At 41.7% G+C, this 18,967-nt stretch overlaps 2 protein-coding genes across 20 annotated transcripts in view; both read left to right on the top strand.

Moving 5' to 3' along the window:
- The first annotated feature begins 166 nt into the window (after positions 1-166).
- Positions 167-11,341, top strand: LOC125749059 (transmembrane protein 237A-like). Of its 3 annotated transcripts, none has more exons than XM_049025930.1 (14): positions 167-370; positions 721-765; positions 2,864-2,895; positions 4,415-4,428; positions 4,886-4,957; positions 5,108-5,200; positions 5,346-5,454; positions 5,618-5,775; positions 6,048-6,171; positions 6,644-6,757; positions 8,760-8,833; positions 9,476-9,563; positions 9,837-9,958; positions 10,148-11,341. In XM_049025930.1, the coding sequence occupies exons 1-14, from the start codon at positions 323-325 to the stop codon at positions 10,213-10,215; spliced, it is 1,161 nt and encodes a 386-aa protein (XP_048881887.1). In that variant the 5' UTR covers positions 167-322; the 3' UTR covers positions 10,216-11,341. The 3 variants fall into 3 exon arrangements, with proteins under 3 accessions (XP_048881887.1, XP_048881877.1, XP_048881897.1); XM_049025920.1 differs by having other exon boundaries at positions 6,644-6,835; XM_049025940.1 differs by lacking the exon at positions 6,644-6,757.
- Positions 11,342-12,862: 1,521 nt separating this feature from the next.
- abi2a (abl-interactor 2a) overlaps positions 12,863-18,967 on the top strand; it is a 30,768-nt gene continuing 24,663 nt past the window's right edge. For 2 of the 17 annotated variants that reach the window (XM_049007447.1, XM_049007529.1), the window contains exon 1: positions 12,869-13,089. In XM_049007447.1, coding sequence (XP_048863404.1) covers positions 12,973-13,089 — 117 coding nt within the window. In that variant the 5' untranslated portion in view covers positions 12,869-12,972. Of the gene's footprint in view, positions 13,090-18,967 lie in introns of all 17 variants that reach the window. The other 15 variants (XM_049007416.1, XM_049007433.1, XM_049007425.1 and 12 more) reach the window with 13 other exon arrangements.

Here is an 18,967-nt window from a genome sequence, read left to right as displayed (position 1 = left end):
ATCTTTAATAAGTCTGTAATTGCTATATGATAAATCGTCACCCAATATAATCTGAAGTGCGCTGTATCACTATGTTTTATGTATATACTTAAGGAATTACGGTAGCAGTTGTCCACGTTGCGCATATATTTGGAGACATACGAAAGGCAGTGAATTGACACGGAAGTAAAGTAATCCCTACCTCTTTCTACATCTCCAATGGCAACAGTCAGCAACACCTTGGTAACAGGTGTTTGCATCGTTGCCATTAAGGGGATTGGTTTCCGTTAGTTATAGTACCTGATTTGTTGTACGTTTTCTATGTGTTTTGTTCGTTGTGTGTATGCTGTATAATACTAAATGTCAAACGATGGAAAATGAAAAAGCCCAGGTAAGAAGCTAGCTAGCTAATTGTCACATGCATGTGATTGTTTTGTTAGCTGTTGCATTGCAACAGAACAGAAACAGTTCCTTAAATGCATATATATATATATATATATATATATATATATATATATATATATATATATATATATATGCACTTAACGTTAATTTTAATCCTTGTAAATGCCTTTAGAGCTCACATTTCCACCTATACATGTGTTCATGTCAGGTATTCCTTATCAGCAGACAAGCAAGATCTTTCTCCAGAATCTGACTGGCTGCATGATTAAACGAAGCTGTTTTTCCTGTATCTGTGGTTGTTTTTTGTGGCTCTCACACTGTAATTGTTTTTCCCAGCCTACAAGGACACTGCAACCAGTGACCAATCAGCATCTGCCTCCAGTAAGTCAGGTGTCACATGTCAGGTATTGCTGCCTTTGAGGAAAGTGTATTTTGCTAGATAGTTTAATATGTGAGAGAGAAAGAACAGGCAAAATATGAGATGGTATGTAAAAATGCCTCCATAAACATCTGTTATGTGTATTGTTTGAAAAAGGACCCTGGTCATTTTACACCTCAGTCTGAGGATTGAAGGAAGTACATTTCCTTTATGTATTTTCCCTTGTATATATATGTTTGTACCATGCCTGTGTGTCACACTTTCACACTGTGTTTCACACTTTCACACTCACAAGGTTTAAAAGGTATAAAAATGTGTAATGTGCACATTACTGTAGGCTTTATTTTCACAATACCTTGTATTATCTGTCTAAGCTGTAAAACATTTTTATATGTGTGTGTGTGTTAATTTACACGAGTCATGTATACTATTTATTGAGTAATTTTAACATTAATCCTAGATGCTCAGTGGGTAGCACTATAGCCTTACTCCTGCCTGTTTTGATTCATGTTTTCGCCTGTGTGTGTGTGTTTGTGTTGAGTTTCTAAAGCTTTATAAATTATCCATGGTGATTGTGTGAGTGGTCTGCTTCTGGAACATGCATTAATGGAGAAATGAGATATGCACTTGACAGACCAGTCATCTTGTACACATGTAGGTGCTGAATATGCTTCTAATAGCTGGTTTTATATCTGATGCTGGAAAGTGTCAAAGGCAGGGATTGCTTTTGTGACGCTCTTTACAGCACGAAGCGTCTCTTTCCCTGCTTTCTTTCTTCCCCACAAGTCACTGAACCCTGAGTGTGATCTACAGCACAGTAATCCCCAACTTGGCAGGTGTTCTGACATGTGGCTTTAGTCAGGGATTACACCCTGTTCCAATCCTCTGAACAGTTTGGTAGTCAGATTCCCCCAGTTATTCCTAGAGGAGAAGTAAGGAGGAACAGGTGGTAAGTCCCCTGTGGTCTTATCAGTGGTCTTTAGGAACCAGAGGAGTAGTGTTTGATTCTGCTATGAATTGGGGGAATTTCTGATTGTATAAATTTTAAGGATGATCTCATTTCCTTCTCTAGAGGTCCTTCGTATTGCATTCATGCTGTCCTTTTGTTTATGTATTTTCAATAGTAAATCTATCCGGCTAGAATTTCATAATAAACAAATAATTAAAATGGTAGAAACAAAATGAAGTTGGACCTGCTATTATGTAATCAGTGATATGAAAATTAAGTCAATACTAAACTGAAAGGTAATACCACTGTGATTCACATGTGCTACGAGATGAAAGTTTGTCTAAGTCAAATATTTAAATATAAAGGTTAGTATATTGTCTCGTGACCCTGACCAGGATAAACAATTAGAAATGGAAGGATGGATTAGTTTATAAGCATCCACGTCTGTTTGCTGAGGTAGATGTGGGTGAATACTGAGAGTATACGCCATGTTGTGCTTAGTGGGAATCGGTTATCTTCATTTTGTTGGAAACAACATGTGAGGAAAGACCTAGCTGGTAAACGCAGTGCTGATGTCTGCACTGTTTACCGTGACTAAAGGAGCTTCCACACCAGGGTGCTGCAGTGTGCCTACCAGTGGGCTCTTTAGAAATCCCAGCATGTACACCCACAATTTGGCAGCTCCACGTGGGGTGGATTCAGTTGGTTTGGCCCACACACATTCCAGGCAATAGCACTGCATTCTTGCTGCCCATTTTATGCTGGGGGGTCCAGTTCTGTGTGGGAGGGTTTCTCCACATGTGCCAGTCAGTAGCTGGAGAGTTTCTCTGAGACGGAGTGAGGCTATCTTGTTTATCTTAACTGCATCGCGACCTCTGATGTAACTAGGTCATGTGCCGCCTCTTGGTTTTTGTGTGTTTTTCTGCGTAATTAAAAAATTGATACCATGCTGTAAAACAGGGTCGTTTGTTCTGGCATGAAATGCAGCTGTAACTCTTGAGAAAATATTTTATTTTTTGGTTTTTGTCAGTTGCCATGGTTTTTCTTATCCTTGCGCTTGCTGTGAAGTGCTGAGACTCCCAGCGCTGTACCGCGTGGGGCCTAATGCAAAGATTTTGGTCTTTGCAGCTCATTTCTTTCTGTTGTTTCAGCTTCGACCACGTGCTCTGCCACTCATGCCAAGGTGGGTCTGTGTGTGAAGGTCGCCACCACTACTTTTATTTATATAATACATCAGACGCAGCAACGTGCATTTATTTCCATGTATTTTAAAGTATGGAGTTCAACAAATAGTATATTCCATTTTGCCTGAATCTTACTGTGAGATGCGCCTAAGAATATTTATTTAGCGCAAAATGACATACAAGTGAAGAGGATAATAATCACAACCATGCATCTCATAGAGATACAACTACTAGCTTCAAATGACCTGTAATAAGTATAAGGTAGTATTCCTAAACAGTCATAATCTAATGTTTTGAAAAGCTACTCAAGTAAATAGCACTAAAAGCTATTCAGACTTAAGTCTACATGCAGTAATAAAATGGAACGTTCAGTAAAGCCAAGCAACTGTTCCATTCAGTGGTAGGATGTTATTTGAGGTGTTTGTGGAAGAAATTGCTTTTTACTGTTTATCTAAAATTTTGTTAGGTGGCATCTTCCACAATCAATGGACCATTCATGAAAAAATATCTGGTGCAAGGAGCGTTTTGCTCTCGGGAGTTTTACTTACACCAAAAAGTTGTGAGGGCAGAAAAAAAATTATTAGTTCATACAGATGACTAATCAGATTGTAGAGGAGGCAGGACCAAGACATCTGATTGTTTGATCCTGTATCTTCTACAATATGATTGGTTCAGAGAGATAACCAATGATTTTTCGTTCTGCTCTCAGTTTGGTGTAAGAACAGTTTGGTGTAAGTAAAACTTCCATGAGCAACTGATTTATGCGAACATAGCAGATGGATATACAGAGTAACACAATCTGTATTTACCTCTTCTGAAAACTCCCAAAATGCTTCTGCTGAAAGCAAATGTATCAAAATTGATACCTGCATTGATTCTGGTTAAAAGTGGCGTAATAAGAGAAAGTCTTTGTATAATTAAAACTGTGAAATATAATTATTACTGCTGTGCTTTTCTTTATGTATTTCTCTGAATACACGCACGTGTGTTTAGGAAAATGCCTTGCTACAGTATAATGAAAAATAAGACACATTGTAAATCTGGGGATAAATTAAATCTTTTTAGTGCCTAATCAGAGTTTTCTGGAGGCAAGCCTGGGCCTGGCAGTCTGTATAGATACAATAAACTTATTTTGTGTAAAGAGTATTAATAATTTATTTGAAGGATGGTGCCCTGAATGTGCTGAGATCGTGCTGGATACTTGGACAGAAAGGCACATTGGCTACCATAAAATACAATTTTAAGCTGTAACACCGAGCTGATTTGCCAGATAATCCATAGCTCTGGACAGCTATATCAAGCTGATACCAAACTTCAGTTTCTTACCCCTGCGTTGTACAGTCAGCCAGTCAGTACATATAGCAAGTAATTCATAGAGAATTCCCATTTGAGGCTGGTGATTAATCAATAAGAGACAAAGAAAATTATCCGTAGAAAACTGACACTAGACCTGTGTGTACTAAACTTACTGGCACATTTAACTTTTGTGCTCTGTTTCATGCTTGTGGATGAATAAAGTCTGGACATGGGAGGTAAGCACACATTTATTGGTAATTACGAAACCAGCATTATATGACCTGCTCCTAGCACATGCATTAACTGAAAAGTTGTAGTTATACTCTTTTAGTGTCATAGCTCTTGTTATAATCAGCTATCCAAAAATTAAGTGTCAGATTAATCCCCATTTCTGTTTTCAAAACAGCTGAAAATGAAAATAATTTTTCAAAATAAAATGACAAACATTTTCCTTTTGTACGTAGCTGGTGGTCCCATCTTTTTGTTGGTGTATCTCATATAAAGACATTAGGAACAGGGTTACTATCAAGTTAAAATGTGTTTATTTATTCAAAGCCCTGAATTATCAACTGAAACAGATAGTTAAGTATCAGTCATGCATCTCGCCAGTCGACAGCTTCTCCCCATATGGTTTATTTAGTGACTCCTGTTTTTGTGCCTGTTCTTCTTCCATTCCTTCCAACATTAATTTAGATGAAACGCCACCGCCTAAAGCAAAGAAAAGGAAGCCAAAAAGAGAGTCCAATGAAGCTGACGATGGAGACGGTGAGAAGAGAATGATGATAAACCCATTGGTTTGCTTGTGATGTAGATATCATGGTCATCGTGGTGCACCGTTATTGGGATTTGGGTTGTTTGTCTTGATATGGAAAAAGCAGGTGAGCAATATCAGTTGTTGCTGTGTTTTCTGGACAGAGTCAGCAGTGGAGGCGACGGCACCAGAGCCCCAAGACATTCCACCTCAGAAGAAGAAAAAGAAGAAGAAGAAGAAGAAAATCCAAACTCTAGGTGACCAACGAGACAAGTTCAAATGCCATTCTGTGTTATACACACAGCATGGCCAGGGATGTTTCCCACCACTATATCACCACACGATATATGTGTTGATATGTAGCAAAATAATAACATGCATGAATTGATATTTTCCTTCCAGATCTGGAGCGGGAAGGAAACCGCGCCCAGTGGGACATGGCGAATGGGGGTGCTGCTGTGGAACAGCATGTGGATGAGGAGGCCGAGGCCCCAAAGGCCAGAGAGAAGAAGTGAGCACAAGGATAGGCTGCCGTATGGTCCTGAGGACTGCCAGAAGCTTTGTGCATAGCCTTGGTGTCTTATATGTATATTTCCTGATAAATCAGTGGCACAGTCAAGAGGAGAGCTAAATGTTGATGGAACTCGTGTCAGAGCATGCCTGTACCACTGCAGGAAGCCGAAGATCGGTGACAGGCTGCACTCCAGTGAGCTAGACGTTGAGGACGAAGATGTCATCACCAACGCAGCTGCCGCCATCCCCCAGCATTCCCTGTTCTCTGCCCCACTGGGACAAAGTCAACCAATCAGCAAGGTTTTTGTCGAGAGAAACCGTGAGTACAAACATCTACCATTAAAGCACTTATTTGCGTTTGTGTTCCTATTATACTATTTTCCAAAAAGTTCATTCTGATATGAGATGAGTAGATATTTACTTCATGTATGAGTGAGTTACAGTAACTGTTTACATTTTTTGGCCATTTGTCATTTTAGTGTCCGAAGAACCTAAAGCCACCAAAGACTCACTGTACTGCCAATGGGTATTTATGGGTAAATAACCATGTGACACAAAGCTCAGGATGCTTTTTGGGTTTGCTGTGTGCAGGGCGGTTCCAAGCCACGGCTCGCACAGACTTGGACAAGCCCAGCATTGAAACAGATGATTACCTGGAGATAACATCCGTCTGGAGTACCCGGGATGTGGCCTTGAAAGTACACAGTGGGTTCAGGTGAGCAGGGGACACGTCAGTGACTGCACAGCTTATGAAGAGAACCCACTGAGGGCCAGCCATTATTAAGTGATCCGGTTATCTTTGCAGCTATCTAACATAAGCAGTTATCTAGTATTGGGTTGCAGTGCTTTTCCTTGGTAAGCAGGGGGCATAAGGCAGGTAGCTGTCTTTATGGAATGTCAGGGCAATTCTAGGGAGTACACACACACACGGTCCCCACAACATGAAAATGACAGGTGTTTATTACATTGTGGGGGATATTTGGTCCCCACAATGTAATATAACCCTAATCCACAAACACACACACACACAGACCTGGAGGTACTGAATGAGGTCATGGTACTCACCTCTGAGCCACCAAGCCACCCACCATTAAATCAGCCATTATTAATTCAACATAAAAAGATGGCTAAGTGGAATGAGAATGGATAAGCTAATATAGAGTGTCTGCATGCTACTGTGTCCTCAGGGTGGTGGGTCTCTTCACACAAGGCTTCCTGGCTGGGTATGCTGTCTGGAACACCATTGTGGTGTACATCCTGGCCGGGGAGCAGCTCAGCAGCCTGGCCAACCTGCTCCAGCGGTACCACACGCTGGCCTACCCAGCCCAGTCCCTGCTCTACCTGCTGCTGGCTCTCAGTAGCGTCTCTGCCTTCGACAGGTGGCTTGCCCTGCCTCTTTGTTGTGGATGGCCTCTCTGCTGCATGCACGTGTGTGTGCCAGAGAGAGAATGAGTGCTTGATCCATCTGGAGGTGCATAATGTCCCTCTGGACAGGGGAATGTGTGTATGGATGATATTTATGTGTGTGTATCTGTGTCTGTGTGAAAGTGTATGTCCACTCTCTTTTTAAGCCTGCGTTCATAGTGGGGTACCACAGGGTTCAATTTTAGGACCATTATTGTTCCTAATTTACATTAATGATATTTTGACATTAATACATACAGTAAACTGGTTAAATTTGCAGACGACACCAAGGTGGGTGGTGTAGCAGATACTGATCTAGCAGCACAGAGGCTACAAGGGGATCTTGATTTAATTAGCGACCTGGCTGATACCTGGCAGATGAAATTTAACATAGATAAATGTAAGGTAATCCATGCAGGGAGCAGAAATATAAAGTGCAGATATTTTATGGGTTCCCCTGAAATAAAGGAAGCTGATTATGAGAATGACTTCGGTGTGTATGTTGTGTATGTTGATGCTTCCATGTCGCACTCTCGCCAGTGTGGGGAAGCAATAAAAAAAGCCAATAGAATGTTGGGTTACATGTCTAGGTGTGCGGAGTTTAAGACAAGGGAAGTGATGCTACAATTATATAATTCCTTGGTATGACCCCACATAGAATATTGTGTGCAGGTCTGGTCACCATACCTTAAGAAGGACATTGCTGCATTGATAAGGGTGCGTAGGGCTACAAGAATGATTCCTGGTCTTAGAGGAATGTTATGAGTAGAGGTTAGCTGAGCTGAATCTTTTTAACCTCGAGCAAAGGGGGGTCATTATCCAGATATATAAGATTCTAACAGGTCTGGATGCCATTCAGCCAAATGGCTATTTTAATATTAAAGTACTAGAACTCGTGGCCATAAGTGGAAATTAGTGGGAGAACATTTTAAAATGAATTTGAGGAAGCACTTCTTTACACAGCGTGTACTTGGAGTATGGAATAGTCTTTCTGCTAGTGTAGTGCAAGCTAAAACCCTGGGTTCCTTTAAATCAGAGCTAGATACGATTTTAATAACTCTGAGCTGTTAGTTAAGTTCTCCCCAAATGAGCTTGATGGGCCGAATGGTCTCCTCTCGTTTGTAAATTTCTGATGTTCTTATGTTCTAAGTGCTGGGGTGCTTTGATTTTTATCTATAACCTCATTCAGACATACACTGCCGCCCTGAACTTTTCTAGACATTATTTAGAATAGCTGTAAGTCAGTATGAAAAAAAAATCATGCTAGACATTTAACAAACTTCACCCTGCTAGCTCCCTAATACAAAGTCCGCCTCATTTCTGTTTGCACCCCCCCACCCTGTGTGAATTTCCAGAGAATTTGTCGCAAGTGAGTAGGGTGTTGATCAAGTTTCTGTCAGGCGACTGGCACAAAAACGGAAAAATACAAACATGTTAAGGGCAAGGAAGGAGGGTCATTAACACACAAAGGGTCATTTACACTTTGTGCAAGTACTGTGTCTCTATCGGACTCTTTTCTGCTTGCCTGTATATTGCTTTGCATTCTTTCGCTGACATTGCGGATATGTGCTGTAAACATGCAAAACACTGCGATCTCTACAACGTACATTTTGCATGATGTCCTGCCTCTGGTATGATCTACTCAAGCATCACCCCTTGTCTAAACCAATTGGAACTATTTCTAGTAGTTGTGAACATGTCTGATACAGACAATCTCTGCTTGTGTGCCACATGTGTGAAAGGGCAACTCTGGAAAATGTCTGGACGCGATTCTCCGGACCATGTCCAGAGTTCATGAGTGAAAGCGGCTTTTGTCTCTGTTTGATGCCTTGTGGGTTTTATGCATGTCTGGGCAGCATGGTCCTTCCTTATCCTGCCTGGTGCCTTTCTCCGTCTCAGGGTGAACCTGGCCAAGGTCTCTGTGGCAATGAAGAGCTTCCTCACTCTGGAGCCAGCAGCACTGGCCTCCATCTGTGAGTAACAGTCACTGAAACCAACTCCTGGCAAACACACTCACAGTCCTCCACTATCATTGCACTGTGGAAATCTAAATAACCCATTAAATCGTACTCAGATTCCAGGAAATTTAGTATATTTTACCGCTTTTTTTTAATTAATTGAATAATATGCCTTCTGGAAGGTAAAAGTAACTTTACCTCGCACTGCGAATAAGTACGTACATGAATTTCAGATTTTCAGCAAACTGTGGTGGAAAATAGTGGTTAAGCAGTCGTTTGTACTTTTTGTAATTTTTTACAAAAAGAGTACATCAGCTATTCTTTTACATTAAAATGTGCAGCAGCAGTATGTTTATATTATGAATATATATAGTGACTAACCTAGTTTGTCTCCTCTACACATGTAGCGTATGTAATGCGCATGCTGCCTTCTCCCTCTGCAGTGCTTGCATATTGTATATGCAGTGGTTACAAGAACACTATTCTTTGTCCTTGCAATGCCTGTACAGTGTGTATGCAGTAGTCAAAATGGCTCTATTCCCTGTCCCTGCAATGCCTGTACAGTGTGTATGCAGTGGTTTAAATGGCTCTATCCTCTGTCCCTGCAGCACCTTACAGTGTGCATGCAGTGGTTAACCCAACTCTATCTCCCTACAGTGTACTTTGCAGCCCTGATCCTTTCTCTCAGCCAGCAGATGACCAGTGACCGAATCAATCTCTACAACTCTGGCAATGGGACCTTGTGGTATACAAGCTTTTGTCTCTAATTTATCAAGATTGTCTACTTCACCCATTTTTGTTCCACATTATCCATACCAGTCCTGAATTGAAAGAGTAGCACAGCAGCAAAAATATAAACTAACAGCAGTGAAATTCTTTATAATATTCATGTAATTGCAATGATTGCCATTTAAAAAAAAAAAAACCTTTCTCTGGAAAAAGGTGTGGATTATGTCCTGGGAACTGAGCTGTGGATACATAATTCCCTGGGTTTCCATGCAAACGATGTTCCTCCCAGGCCCACAGGCTCAGAACAAAGGTTCCTGCAGAACTGGATTGTGGTGAACCTAGTGGTGGCAGTGTTGGTGGGATTGGCCTGGGCGTTCCTCTGTACACGACCCGAGTTGGATTACACTGAGGGTAAGAACAGAAGTGAAAAGCAGGCATGTTAAACAATAGACTAGCAATGATCTATAACAGTAAAACTGTTATAAAAGTAGCAATGCTAGTTTTATATGGAACATTTAACATCATTCTTCGGTAGAAAGTTTCTGTCCTGTCAGGCTAGGTTACTGTGCTATGGACAGCTAACGAATGTTCCCTCCTCAGAATTCTTAAGGACGATGGATGTAGATGAGGTGCCACATAAAAAGGGGAATCCGGAAATCCCAGCCTGACAGAGAGACCTGCCATTGCTGGTTTATTTTATGTACAATTTATATCTATATATATATTAGTTTTGCCCAGACTACTCAATGATTGAAGATGTTTTTTTTTGTCCTACTGACCATTATAATGCATTATGAAGGTATTTATACTGTATTATATCTGAGAGCATTCATAATGCGTAATGAACATGGCCATAATACATTATGCCTTTTTATAGATATTTATAGCCGTGCTTATAATACTTTACGAATGCATTACAATGCATTGTGAGGGCATGTATAATGCATTTAGATGACTACTTTAAGTAAAGTGTTGCTGCTGTTTTTTTTTTAAACTGATAAACCAACACATTTGTATATTAGAGTCTTATTTACTTATTTGCCTAAAATGTATGTCCTAAAATGTTATTTCCAAGCAATTGGAAATAACCTTGACTAACAGATATGGTAGAGATTGTGAAATTGTTACAAGGCCTTATCTAGAAGATAATGTAATTCTGGTGAAACATGTAATTATAATGGAGATAGCCTGGGCTCAATCATTCCATTTAAAGCTGCAATAGAGACAGCTTGTGTGGTTGGTAGTGTCAAAAAAAGATGCTCATTGCCAAATCGGTCTGGCTCTTTAAAGAAACATCTGTAATTCAAATTAATTTTTTTTACAGCTGTTCACATACTAGTTATAGTTTACATTATAGACTATTAAACAAGTAATAAAATGCTAGTCATTAATTTTACAGGGGCATTTTATAGTAATATGAGCACATATTCTATTGTGGTACATGTGAGTTGGAAAGTGAAAGAACCCCAATCTAGAATCATCATTTAGTAAAAGATGTATAGGAAACGACCCTCTCCATCCAGAACGTGATTTGGGCAGAATGATTGTTAATGGAGGAGGACTTGCTGCAGGCCCAGCATATGTGCTTAAGTGGGTGTGTGACGCTCTCTTCCCCCTGCTGGATAATTGACTTAATTTTGTCTCTATGTCAAGTTCGTCAGTTTTCACTAACCGTGAAATTGTATTTCAACTTCCACTTTAGTTAAACCGATTGTTTATTGTGTAAATAATATTGAGCTGTAATTAATTTACATGGAAGGAGCCCGCAATTAAAATGTGAAATGCTTTTAGAAACTTTGGTGCAGTTCATTGAGTCGGCATGGCAGAAGTCGAGAAAGCTAAGCATTAATGAATCCTATTGAACCTGAGACAATTGAACCAAAGTGAAGCAATTTAATGACACCTGGGGAAACCTGTGCAGGTGCTTTGAGTTTAGTAGATGAGTTGTGTGTGACACTCAGTTTACAACATTCATGCCCTGTAAAATTTGGGCTGATGTCTTCACAGTATTCTAATGTTTTGAATTCCTGTTTTTGTGGCTTTTATGAGCTGGAAGCCCAAACTATGTACAAATAAACAACTAAGTACTTCAAATCGTTTAAGTTGTGGGCCCTAAATCTATAATCTATGAAAGTTTAACGTTTTGAATGGAATTATGGAAATAAATCAACTTTTCCATGATATTCTAATTTTTTGGAAAGGGTCTGTATAATATACGTATTATATTTCAGATGAAGGAATGAACTTTATTTGGGGTTTTCCATATATTTCTAGATTATTCCACTTTGTGATAATTCTGGAGGAAGGAGTAACATGGGGAAAAGAGAGAAATCCTTATGGAACTCTAGTTCCTTGCTGCTGTGCCTTACTAACTCTGTAGCAGCAATACCAACCAGAAAACAACATTTTCTATTAATTCATACAATACAGACAATAAGAACTTTAGGGAAACTTCATACATTTTTAAATGATTTTTTAGCAACAGGTGAGGGCTAGATTTGTTATATTAATGTGAAAATCACATGTCAGTCATGAACTTTCATATTGCAAAATACAACGTCAAAGTCGAAAGTTCTTTATTGTATCAGTCCTTATTGTATCAGTATCAAGTCATTTACGAGAATTGATAGGTGGCCCAGGTTTATACATTAAAGTTTGTGTTAAGTTTGCATTTTTCTCATATTCCTGTGGATTTCCTGTCACGGATCCTGTTCAGGTGATTTAAAATTTCTGTCTATAGACTGAACGTTGGTCCTGGGATAGACTCCAGGCTCACTCCAACCGTGCACTGAATAAATCATTTTGCTTGAGCCAAAAGTTTTGTGGCTGAAGGCTGAAAACCGACCAGTGCGTATTGCTCATAGATGATCTGGTTTATGCCATTAACAGTTGAAATTCATTTATAGAGCGGTATCCTATTGTAATTGATTGTAATAGTAAGAATCACACAGAACCCGTTATCAGTGTTTTAACATTGAAATGTCTCAACATTTAAACCAAATTTCCCAATAGCTGTAAGTGATCTAAATCCAGCTATTTTGCGATCTTCAGATAAACACATTGTACATTTCTATATACGTAATAATGATAGCACGATGCAGACTGTTGTCAATGGAAAAGCGGCTAATACTTTGAGCGTGTCTGATCTGCATTGCCGTACCTCCACGGTTCAGTGATGGGATTACGATACAGCTCAGATAAACAGTATATTATATTCTTTCACTCCAAAATGATCAAATCAACCAAACTGGAACGCGCACGTAAGCGGAGTTAGGGCACCGGGACAGCGGTTCCTCCGTAGCCCAAAAGCCCATTACGTAATGGGAGGCTATCAGCCGGCTAGGACTCCGGCTACGGACAGTAGAGGAAGTAGCATTCCCAGCGTTTCCTGTCTGTGAGCATCAGGGTGTCAAAAAGATGTAAAGATGGCGGAGCTGCAGATGCTCTTGGAAGAGGAGATTCCAGCAGGTCGAAGAGCTCTGCTGGACAGTTTTACTAACCTCGAGAGAGTCGCCGAGTATTGCGAAAACAATTACATTCAGGTAAGGAGCGGCGGCTGCCGCAAATTGCGGGCGTTAGCGCGGCGCGGAGCGGCGCATTCTGCGGCGGGCGAAACGCTGCTTTCTGCTGCTGGGTTCCCCTTCGCACCGCGACCATATGCGCTCTACTGCTGCTGGCTACCCTGTTCTGGAAATTGCGTTTGATTATAGCCCATTAACTTCATCGTAGTGAAATTACGGTCTGGGACGTTCCCCACCTGCTTCTCGTTTGTTAGGCATGTGGATCAAGCGTTTGTAATGGGTGGAAGCTGCTGGAAAATAGTATTGGGGTGTCACTCGATCACCCCCGAAGTCACTATTATTATTTTTTTTAACTGGAGTTATTGATTTATCCAGTTTAACTCACCAGCATATTTGTTTATAAGTCTATTAGATATACATTAAAATAGTTCACTTGTCGGTTAATTTAAAGAATAAACGGACTGATTGCCTGTTAAATCTTGATATTATCATCACTTCTTAGGGAACTAACACGGAAGGTATCCTACTTATGGCTAAGATGGTGTGAAGTAATCAGCGATCTTAACGGCCCCCCCAGCACAAACGGGCTCGCTTTTTATTTCCATTTATAGGGAGCTAAATTATACATTTCAGTGTCGTTCAATTCGTTGAAGTTCGGTCATTTAGTATGTGTTTTGATGCAACATTTACGAGACACATCCCCGTGTAGACCCAATTGAAATAATGTTATGCAACATTTTCGAATCATAGCTCTACCGTATTCAATATATTTCCCGGGTAAAACCTCGGCGGTGGATTTCGAGTGCGATAGCTATGAAGATACGATGCTTAGAGGAAGATGTTGCGGAGGCTGTATCGAAATACCGGGAGTTTGATACGAGTCCTTCAGTGCTTTGGTGTGCCAATCAATTACTCAATTTTTACATGTGGGAAAAAATGACGATTAAACTCCTTTGAAGACCCGAATTCAGGGTTCAAATCAACGGGATAAATTTTGTGCATTACTGCGAGATCGCTTTGACTGTATGTGTATGTTAAATAAAAAATCTTTTACGCAATCTCTTCGCTGTGATGTGATGCCTGTCATACTCGGCATGGTTTCACTTCGGTGGAAATAGTTCAGTTATGCGGTTAACGCGCTATATGCCCTTTGTAGACGTTCAATGTATGTGAAATATACGAAGTACCCCTAAGTGCGTAGTCCGAAATGGATGACATATCGGTTACTATTAGCGGTAAACGGTCGTCATAGTGATTCGGAGTATTTGTGACGTAACAGACAGCCCGACTTTGAGTAAGAATGGTGTAGCGATTCAGGTAAAAATGGATTTTAGGTGCTGGCCCTTTTTTTTTAGTTAGGAAATCCTTTATAGCAAGTATTGATCCATTTTGGAAGGCAGTTGAAATTGTAAACAATATCATTATGAAACGCTGTTCAATTATGACAGCTTAGGTTCTTCAATGTCGTTTTTGTTCTGGAATAAGCACGGGTTACTGTGATTGCTGTTGCTTTCCTGGTCAGTTTTGAAGTTGTCTGGATTTTCTATTTGCATTCACTGGCTAAGCGTATTGTTACTGGTATGTGTGGTGATCTTTTGAAAGGCAGAGAGCCTTTTTTCCCTGAACCATCTCTGGTTGTTCAATAGCATAGCTCTGTCTAATCAGCTAGGGACCACATGCAGTTGAACTCATGTCTCCGTGTCTTCCAAAATTGTAGCATGGTTTAAATATGTGAAGCCATCTGCAGATCCAATCATTTTGTTTTGGAAATAAGGATCGAGAGGCTGATTTAGGTTCTGTTTTGTTTGTTCAGAGTATGATTTCAGAAAGTTGGGCTTTAATGTGGTATATCTGTCATATTATAATTTTTTTAAGTTCTTATTGGTGCAGAACAAATTAATCTTTTATGCATATTTCTGATTCAATCTATTTTGTTCTACTTTTGTATGTTTAACTTCTGTTTCATTTCCCCCTCCATCACTTCCAAGCAGTCTGATAATGAACTCGCCTAAATAGTTTAAACGTCTTTTTTCTTACGTCATATATTTGCTTAAATGCAACTGCCGCAGGTCTAGTGCCTTTTGGTCAGTATTAGCACACACTGCAGTTTCGTTTTGTAATTATATTTCATTTCTGGCGACTCGTATTCTCTTAATGTTTGCACACCAACAGTAAAGGGGTATATTGCATTGTCCACTCAAATTCTTATATATGGAAGTTGGTCTGTTAGTTTTCCATTGTCTCATTAAAACTTTCCCACTTGTTAAGGGATAAATTTCGCTGTGTGGTTTGACTGGTGGGGAGGATACCCTCGATGTTACTGGGTGGCAGGGTGGGGGAGTAGCTGTGCTTTCGCACAGATTGTGCAGCCCACACAGAGTCTGCCGTGGACAGATGCATCTACCATGTGAAAGGGGCATTGTGGGTTCCAGCACATGCTCGTCTCCCTCTGCCACCCACAGAGGCAGGCTGCAGGGGACCCCTTCCTCTTCTGCTCAGGAAGATCTGAGTCTCTTTCGGCTTGCTTGAAAGTGACCCTGCAAGGGCTTTGCTTGGTTGACAAACATCTCATAATATGTGCCTGTGGCCTTGCTTAGCCTGTGGCCAGGAGCTGTTTCTGTGTTGCGCTCTGGGGAACCAGCAGCATCTCTGTAGCAGTTGGATTGTGGAGGAGGTGATACAAGACACTGTGAGGACACTATAAGGCACTGAACGGACACCAATGCCATTGCAGGCCAAGCTCTCACTGTTCTCTCATAGGGGAAATTGTTCAAAATTGATCCGACTGAACAGCAGTGTTCCGGTGGCTGTTGTAGTCCCTCTGTTTTTATTTTATCACTTTTTGAAAGAAAAGTGTAATGCTTGAAAGAGCCTGATCTCCGCACGATAGACATCACCGTAGACCAAGCTGCTGCTGAAGGCGATTCTGATGACCGTGTGAATGTGTGATTCTGACTCACGGTTCTTGTGAGTGCATGTCCGTGTGTAGACCTGCTAGGGCGTGCGTGTATGTGTGCGCACGCGCGCACTGGGAGGGCCTTTGATGACATGGATGCTTGCCACCATGGTCCGTGTGACCGTTTGTCTGTTTCTGGGAAATACTATTTCCCTGTTGTCCATTGAAATGCATCAGAGTTATTTAATTCCAGCGGAAACGCTTCTTTAACACCGAGTGAACGGTCCTGCAAGGTTTCAGTTGCACTGTTTTCACTGTCACTGCAGTCTGATTTGTTAGTAAGATTTCTGTTGGTTTAACTTGAGATCTTATTGGGTGTGTTGGCCTGAGGTCATTCTCATTGTATTATGAAGCATAATCAAAAGTCAAAGCTGGTTTTTCTCATTATCTGATACAAGGTTGTTTTACAACTCAAGCTCTCCAGTGAAGATGGGCAAAGTACAGAATGTCATTTGATACAGCTCTGCCTATGTACTTGACATGTATAGTGCAGTTGCTCAGTACGACAGGCTTTGGTGTGATTCCAGAAACCGCCAAGTCTTGCTGAGAACGCACGAGGCAGAGCTGATTCTATGTCACAAACCGGTTATTCAGCCACGCCGTGTGTGTTACGGGCCTGAGGGCTTTGTGGTACGGGGGAAGTTCGCCTGGTGCTGAAATACTGGTTCTTCTGGAATAGCGCCCACACATCCTCCTGCTTAATTTCCTGCTTTTGGTGTGTGCTTGGCATAGCCACTGTCCTACGCCACATTGTTGGACCTCTGAGTGAGCTCTTGTATTCCAGTTAGACACATCAGCCCTTTGACATTTCACATTTTTTTTGCTTTATTTTACTTTTATTTCTCTTTTGGGTATTTTTAGATGTACTGCACCAGCATTCCTTGGGGCACTTCCTGCTGTTGTGAAATAGACTCCACCCACTCCCAGGACCATACATTAACTCTGACATAGAGGTTATCATAAAATTTTCTTGGTTCTGTGTCAGAGTTGGATTGTTTTGCTCGTTCAGCTTAAGGCCACAGTTGTATAGGATAGGCCTCCTCTGCCAGAATGTCTGACAAAAGGCAAAGAAAATTGCCCCTTGTTCACTGTGTGAAATGATGCTCTGAAGGGTCTATGTTTGGGTGGTTCATTGTTAGCCTCTGTGTAAGGCGTTGAAAGATGAACTACAGGAGTCAGTGTGAACAGAAGCTGCCCTGTCTTCTAAGAACATTACTCTCCTGGCTTTGGAGTAGTCATTTAGCAATACAGCACAATCCTTGTCTTTTGTTTCTGATGGGCCCAGATGTTTGGTGTTGTCAGAGATCCGGCAGTATAACACAGAACTGATTATGAACTTTTTCACTCACCCGACAATGTCCTAGTTACACGCATAGGAGCATTTAATTGCTGTTCCTTCGGAAGCGTTTTAAATGATCCCTGTGAATGTAGAATGCAGTTTGACACAAAAACCAATGCAGAGCCTGGCGCTGTTAGGGCTCCTGAATTGCCGTCATCCGCGGCTTTCACAGCTTTGGGGCTGACTGCTGTTCACTGAAAGGGACAAAGAGGAGAAGCTAAGCTGTACGTATGTGAGATCGCTCTCTGTAAAACTTCCACTGCCTCCGTGTGATTGTACCATCAGGCTGGAGTGGGGATATCGGGTAGGTAGCTGCTGGTCTGCTATCCTTTCAGGCTCTCCCTTATGCTTAAATGTAGGAGATGGCGAGGGACAGGGCCACCTCACCTCTGCCTTTCAAAGTGCCATTGAACAGGCTTTGTGATCTTCAGTCATTTAAGCTCTCTACTGCTGGTGCATCAGGGTGCTGTTTTGTCCAGTCCTGGTGATGCCCCTCAGCTTGGACTTCTACACCTGCATCCACAAGCTTTCTATAAAATGTGCTAATTATCATGCGTGTTTAACTGAACGAGGCAGTGGTTAGCACTGTCACCTCACACCTCTGGGACCCGGGTTCGAGTCTCTGCAAAGGTTCCGTGTGTGGAGTTTGCATGTCCTCCCCATGTTTGTTGTGGGGTTTCCTCCGGGTACTCCGGTTTCCCCCCCACAGTTCAAACACATGCTGAGGCTAATTGCCCATAGCTGTGCCTGTGTGAGTGTGCCTTATGATGGGTTGGTGCCCCATCCTGGGTTCCCTTCCTTGTGCCAATAGGCTCCGGACCCCCTGCAACCCTGAATAGGACAAGCAGTGTCAGAAAATGGATGGCTGGATTTAACTGAATGAAGGTGCCAAGTAGAGTGAATGTGCCCCCCCCATTAAGCAAGAACATGTGGGGTGTTTTATTCTACCTCTTTCTCCCCCCCTCTCTCCCTCTGCCTCTCTTTCTCCCCCATCGCTTACTTTTTGCTCCTTGAGTATTAATCTGCGAGTAGATCCTTGCTTGCTGTCGCTCTGCTCTCGGTTCTCTTTGATCGTGCGCCCCCGCCTCCAGCCAGGCCGTCGTGTGCCGTGATTCATGGGCATCTGCAGGTCCTCCTGGGGCTTCCGCCTGTTGGATCTGGGATTTCTTCCATACCCTGTAGAGCTGAGTAAAAAGGTCACATGTGGGCCGATCTGGGCTTGGGTGTGGTGTTTTTTGCACATGGGCCTTGGAGAAGAGTCACCTTGTGTAGGCCTAGACTCTCCCTCCCCCCCAATGTACTTTTCCTGAAAGCTTGCCCCGCCCCCCACCGTCACTGGTGTACCAGGCGTCAGTCCTGAAATATTTAGGCATTTCAGCTTTTCAAACAGTCAGGTGTGGGACAAAAGCAGAGTACTGACGTCACGCCGAGCCAGTGATCAGTGATGTTGCGTGTATTTCTGCATTGGCTGTACATTTTGTAGCTCATACCCCAGAACTGTTAGGTTTGGTCTTATGAGACTCTGGTGTCCCTCTAATGTAGAGTTTAGAATAATAAATACTGCTGTGGTAAAATGAGCACATTAGTGGTGCTGCATGTTTATT

The sequence above is a fragment of the Brienomyrus brachyistius genome, chromosome 1 (assembly GCF_023856365.1).
Source record: "Brienomyrus brachyistius isolate T26 chromosome 1, BBRACH_0.4, whole genome shotgun sequence".
Lineage (NCBI taxonomy): Eukaryota > Metazoa > Chordata > Actinopteri > Osteoglossiformes > Mormyridae > Brienomyrus > Brienomyrus brachyistius.
Note: the sequence above shows the minus strand (reverse complement) of the source record. Positions and strands in the feature narration are given on the sequence as shown.

What these genes read in the sequence shown, in the direction of transcription:
- LOC125749059 (XM_049025920.1), top strand. Translation starts at nt 323, where the DNA reads ATGCTGTATAATACTAAATGTCAAACGATGGAAAATGAAAAAGCCCAG. An exon ending in GAAGAAAATCCAAACTCTAG is followed by an intron (nt 5,201 to 5,345) that starts GTGACCAACGAG and finishes TTTTCCTTCCAG; the next exon opens with ATCTGGAGCGGGAAGGAAAC. An exon ending in CGAGTTGGATTACACTGAGG is followed by an intron (nt 9,959 to 10,147) that starts GTAAGAACAGAA and finishes TTCCCTCCTCAG; the next exon opens with AATTCTTAAGGACGATGGAT.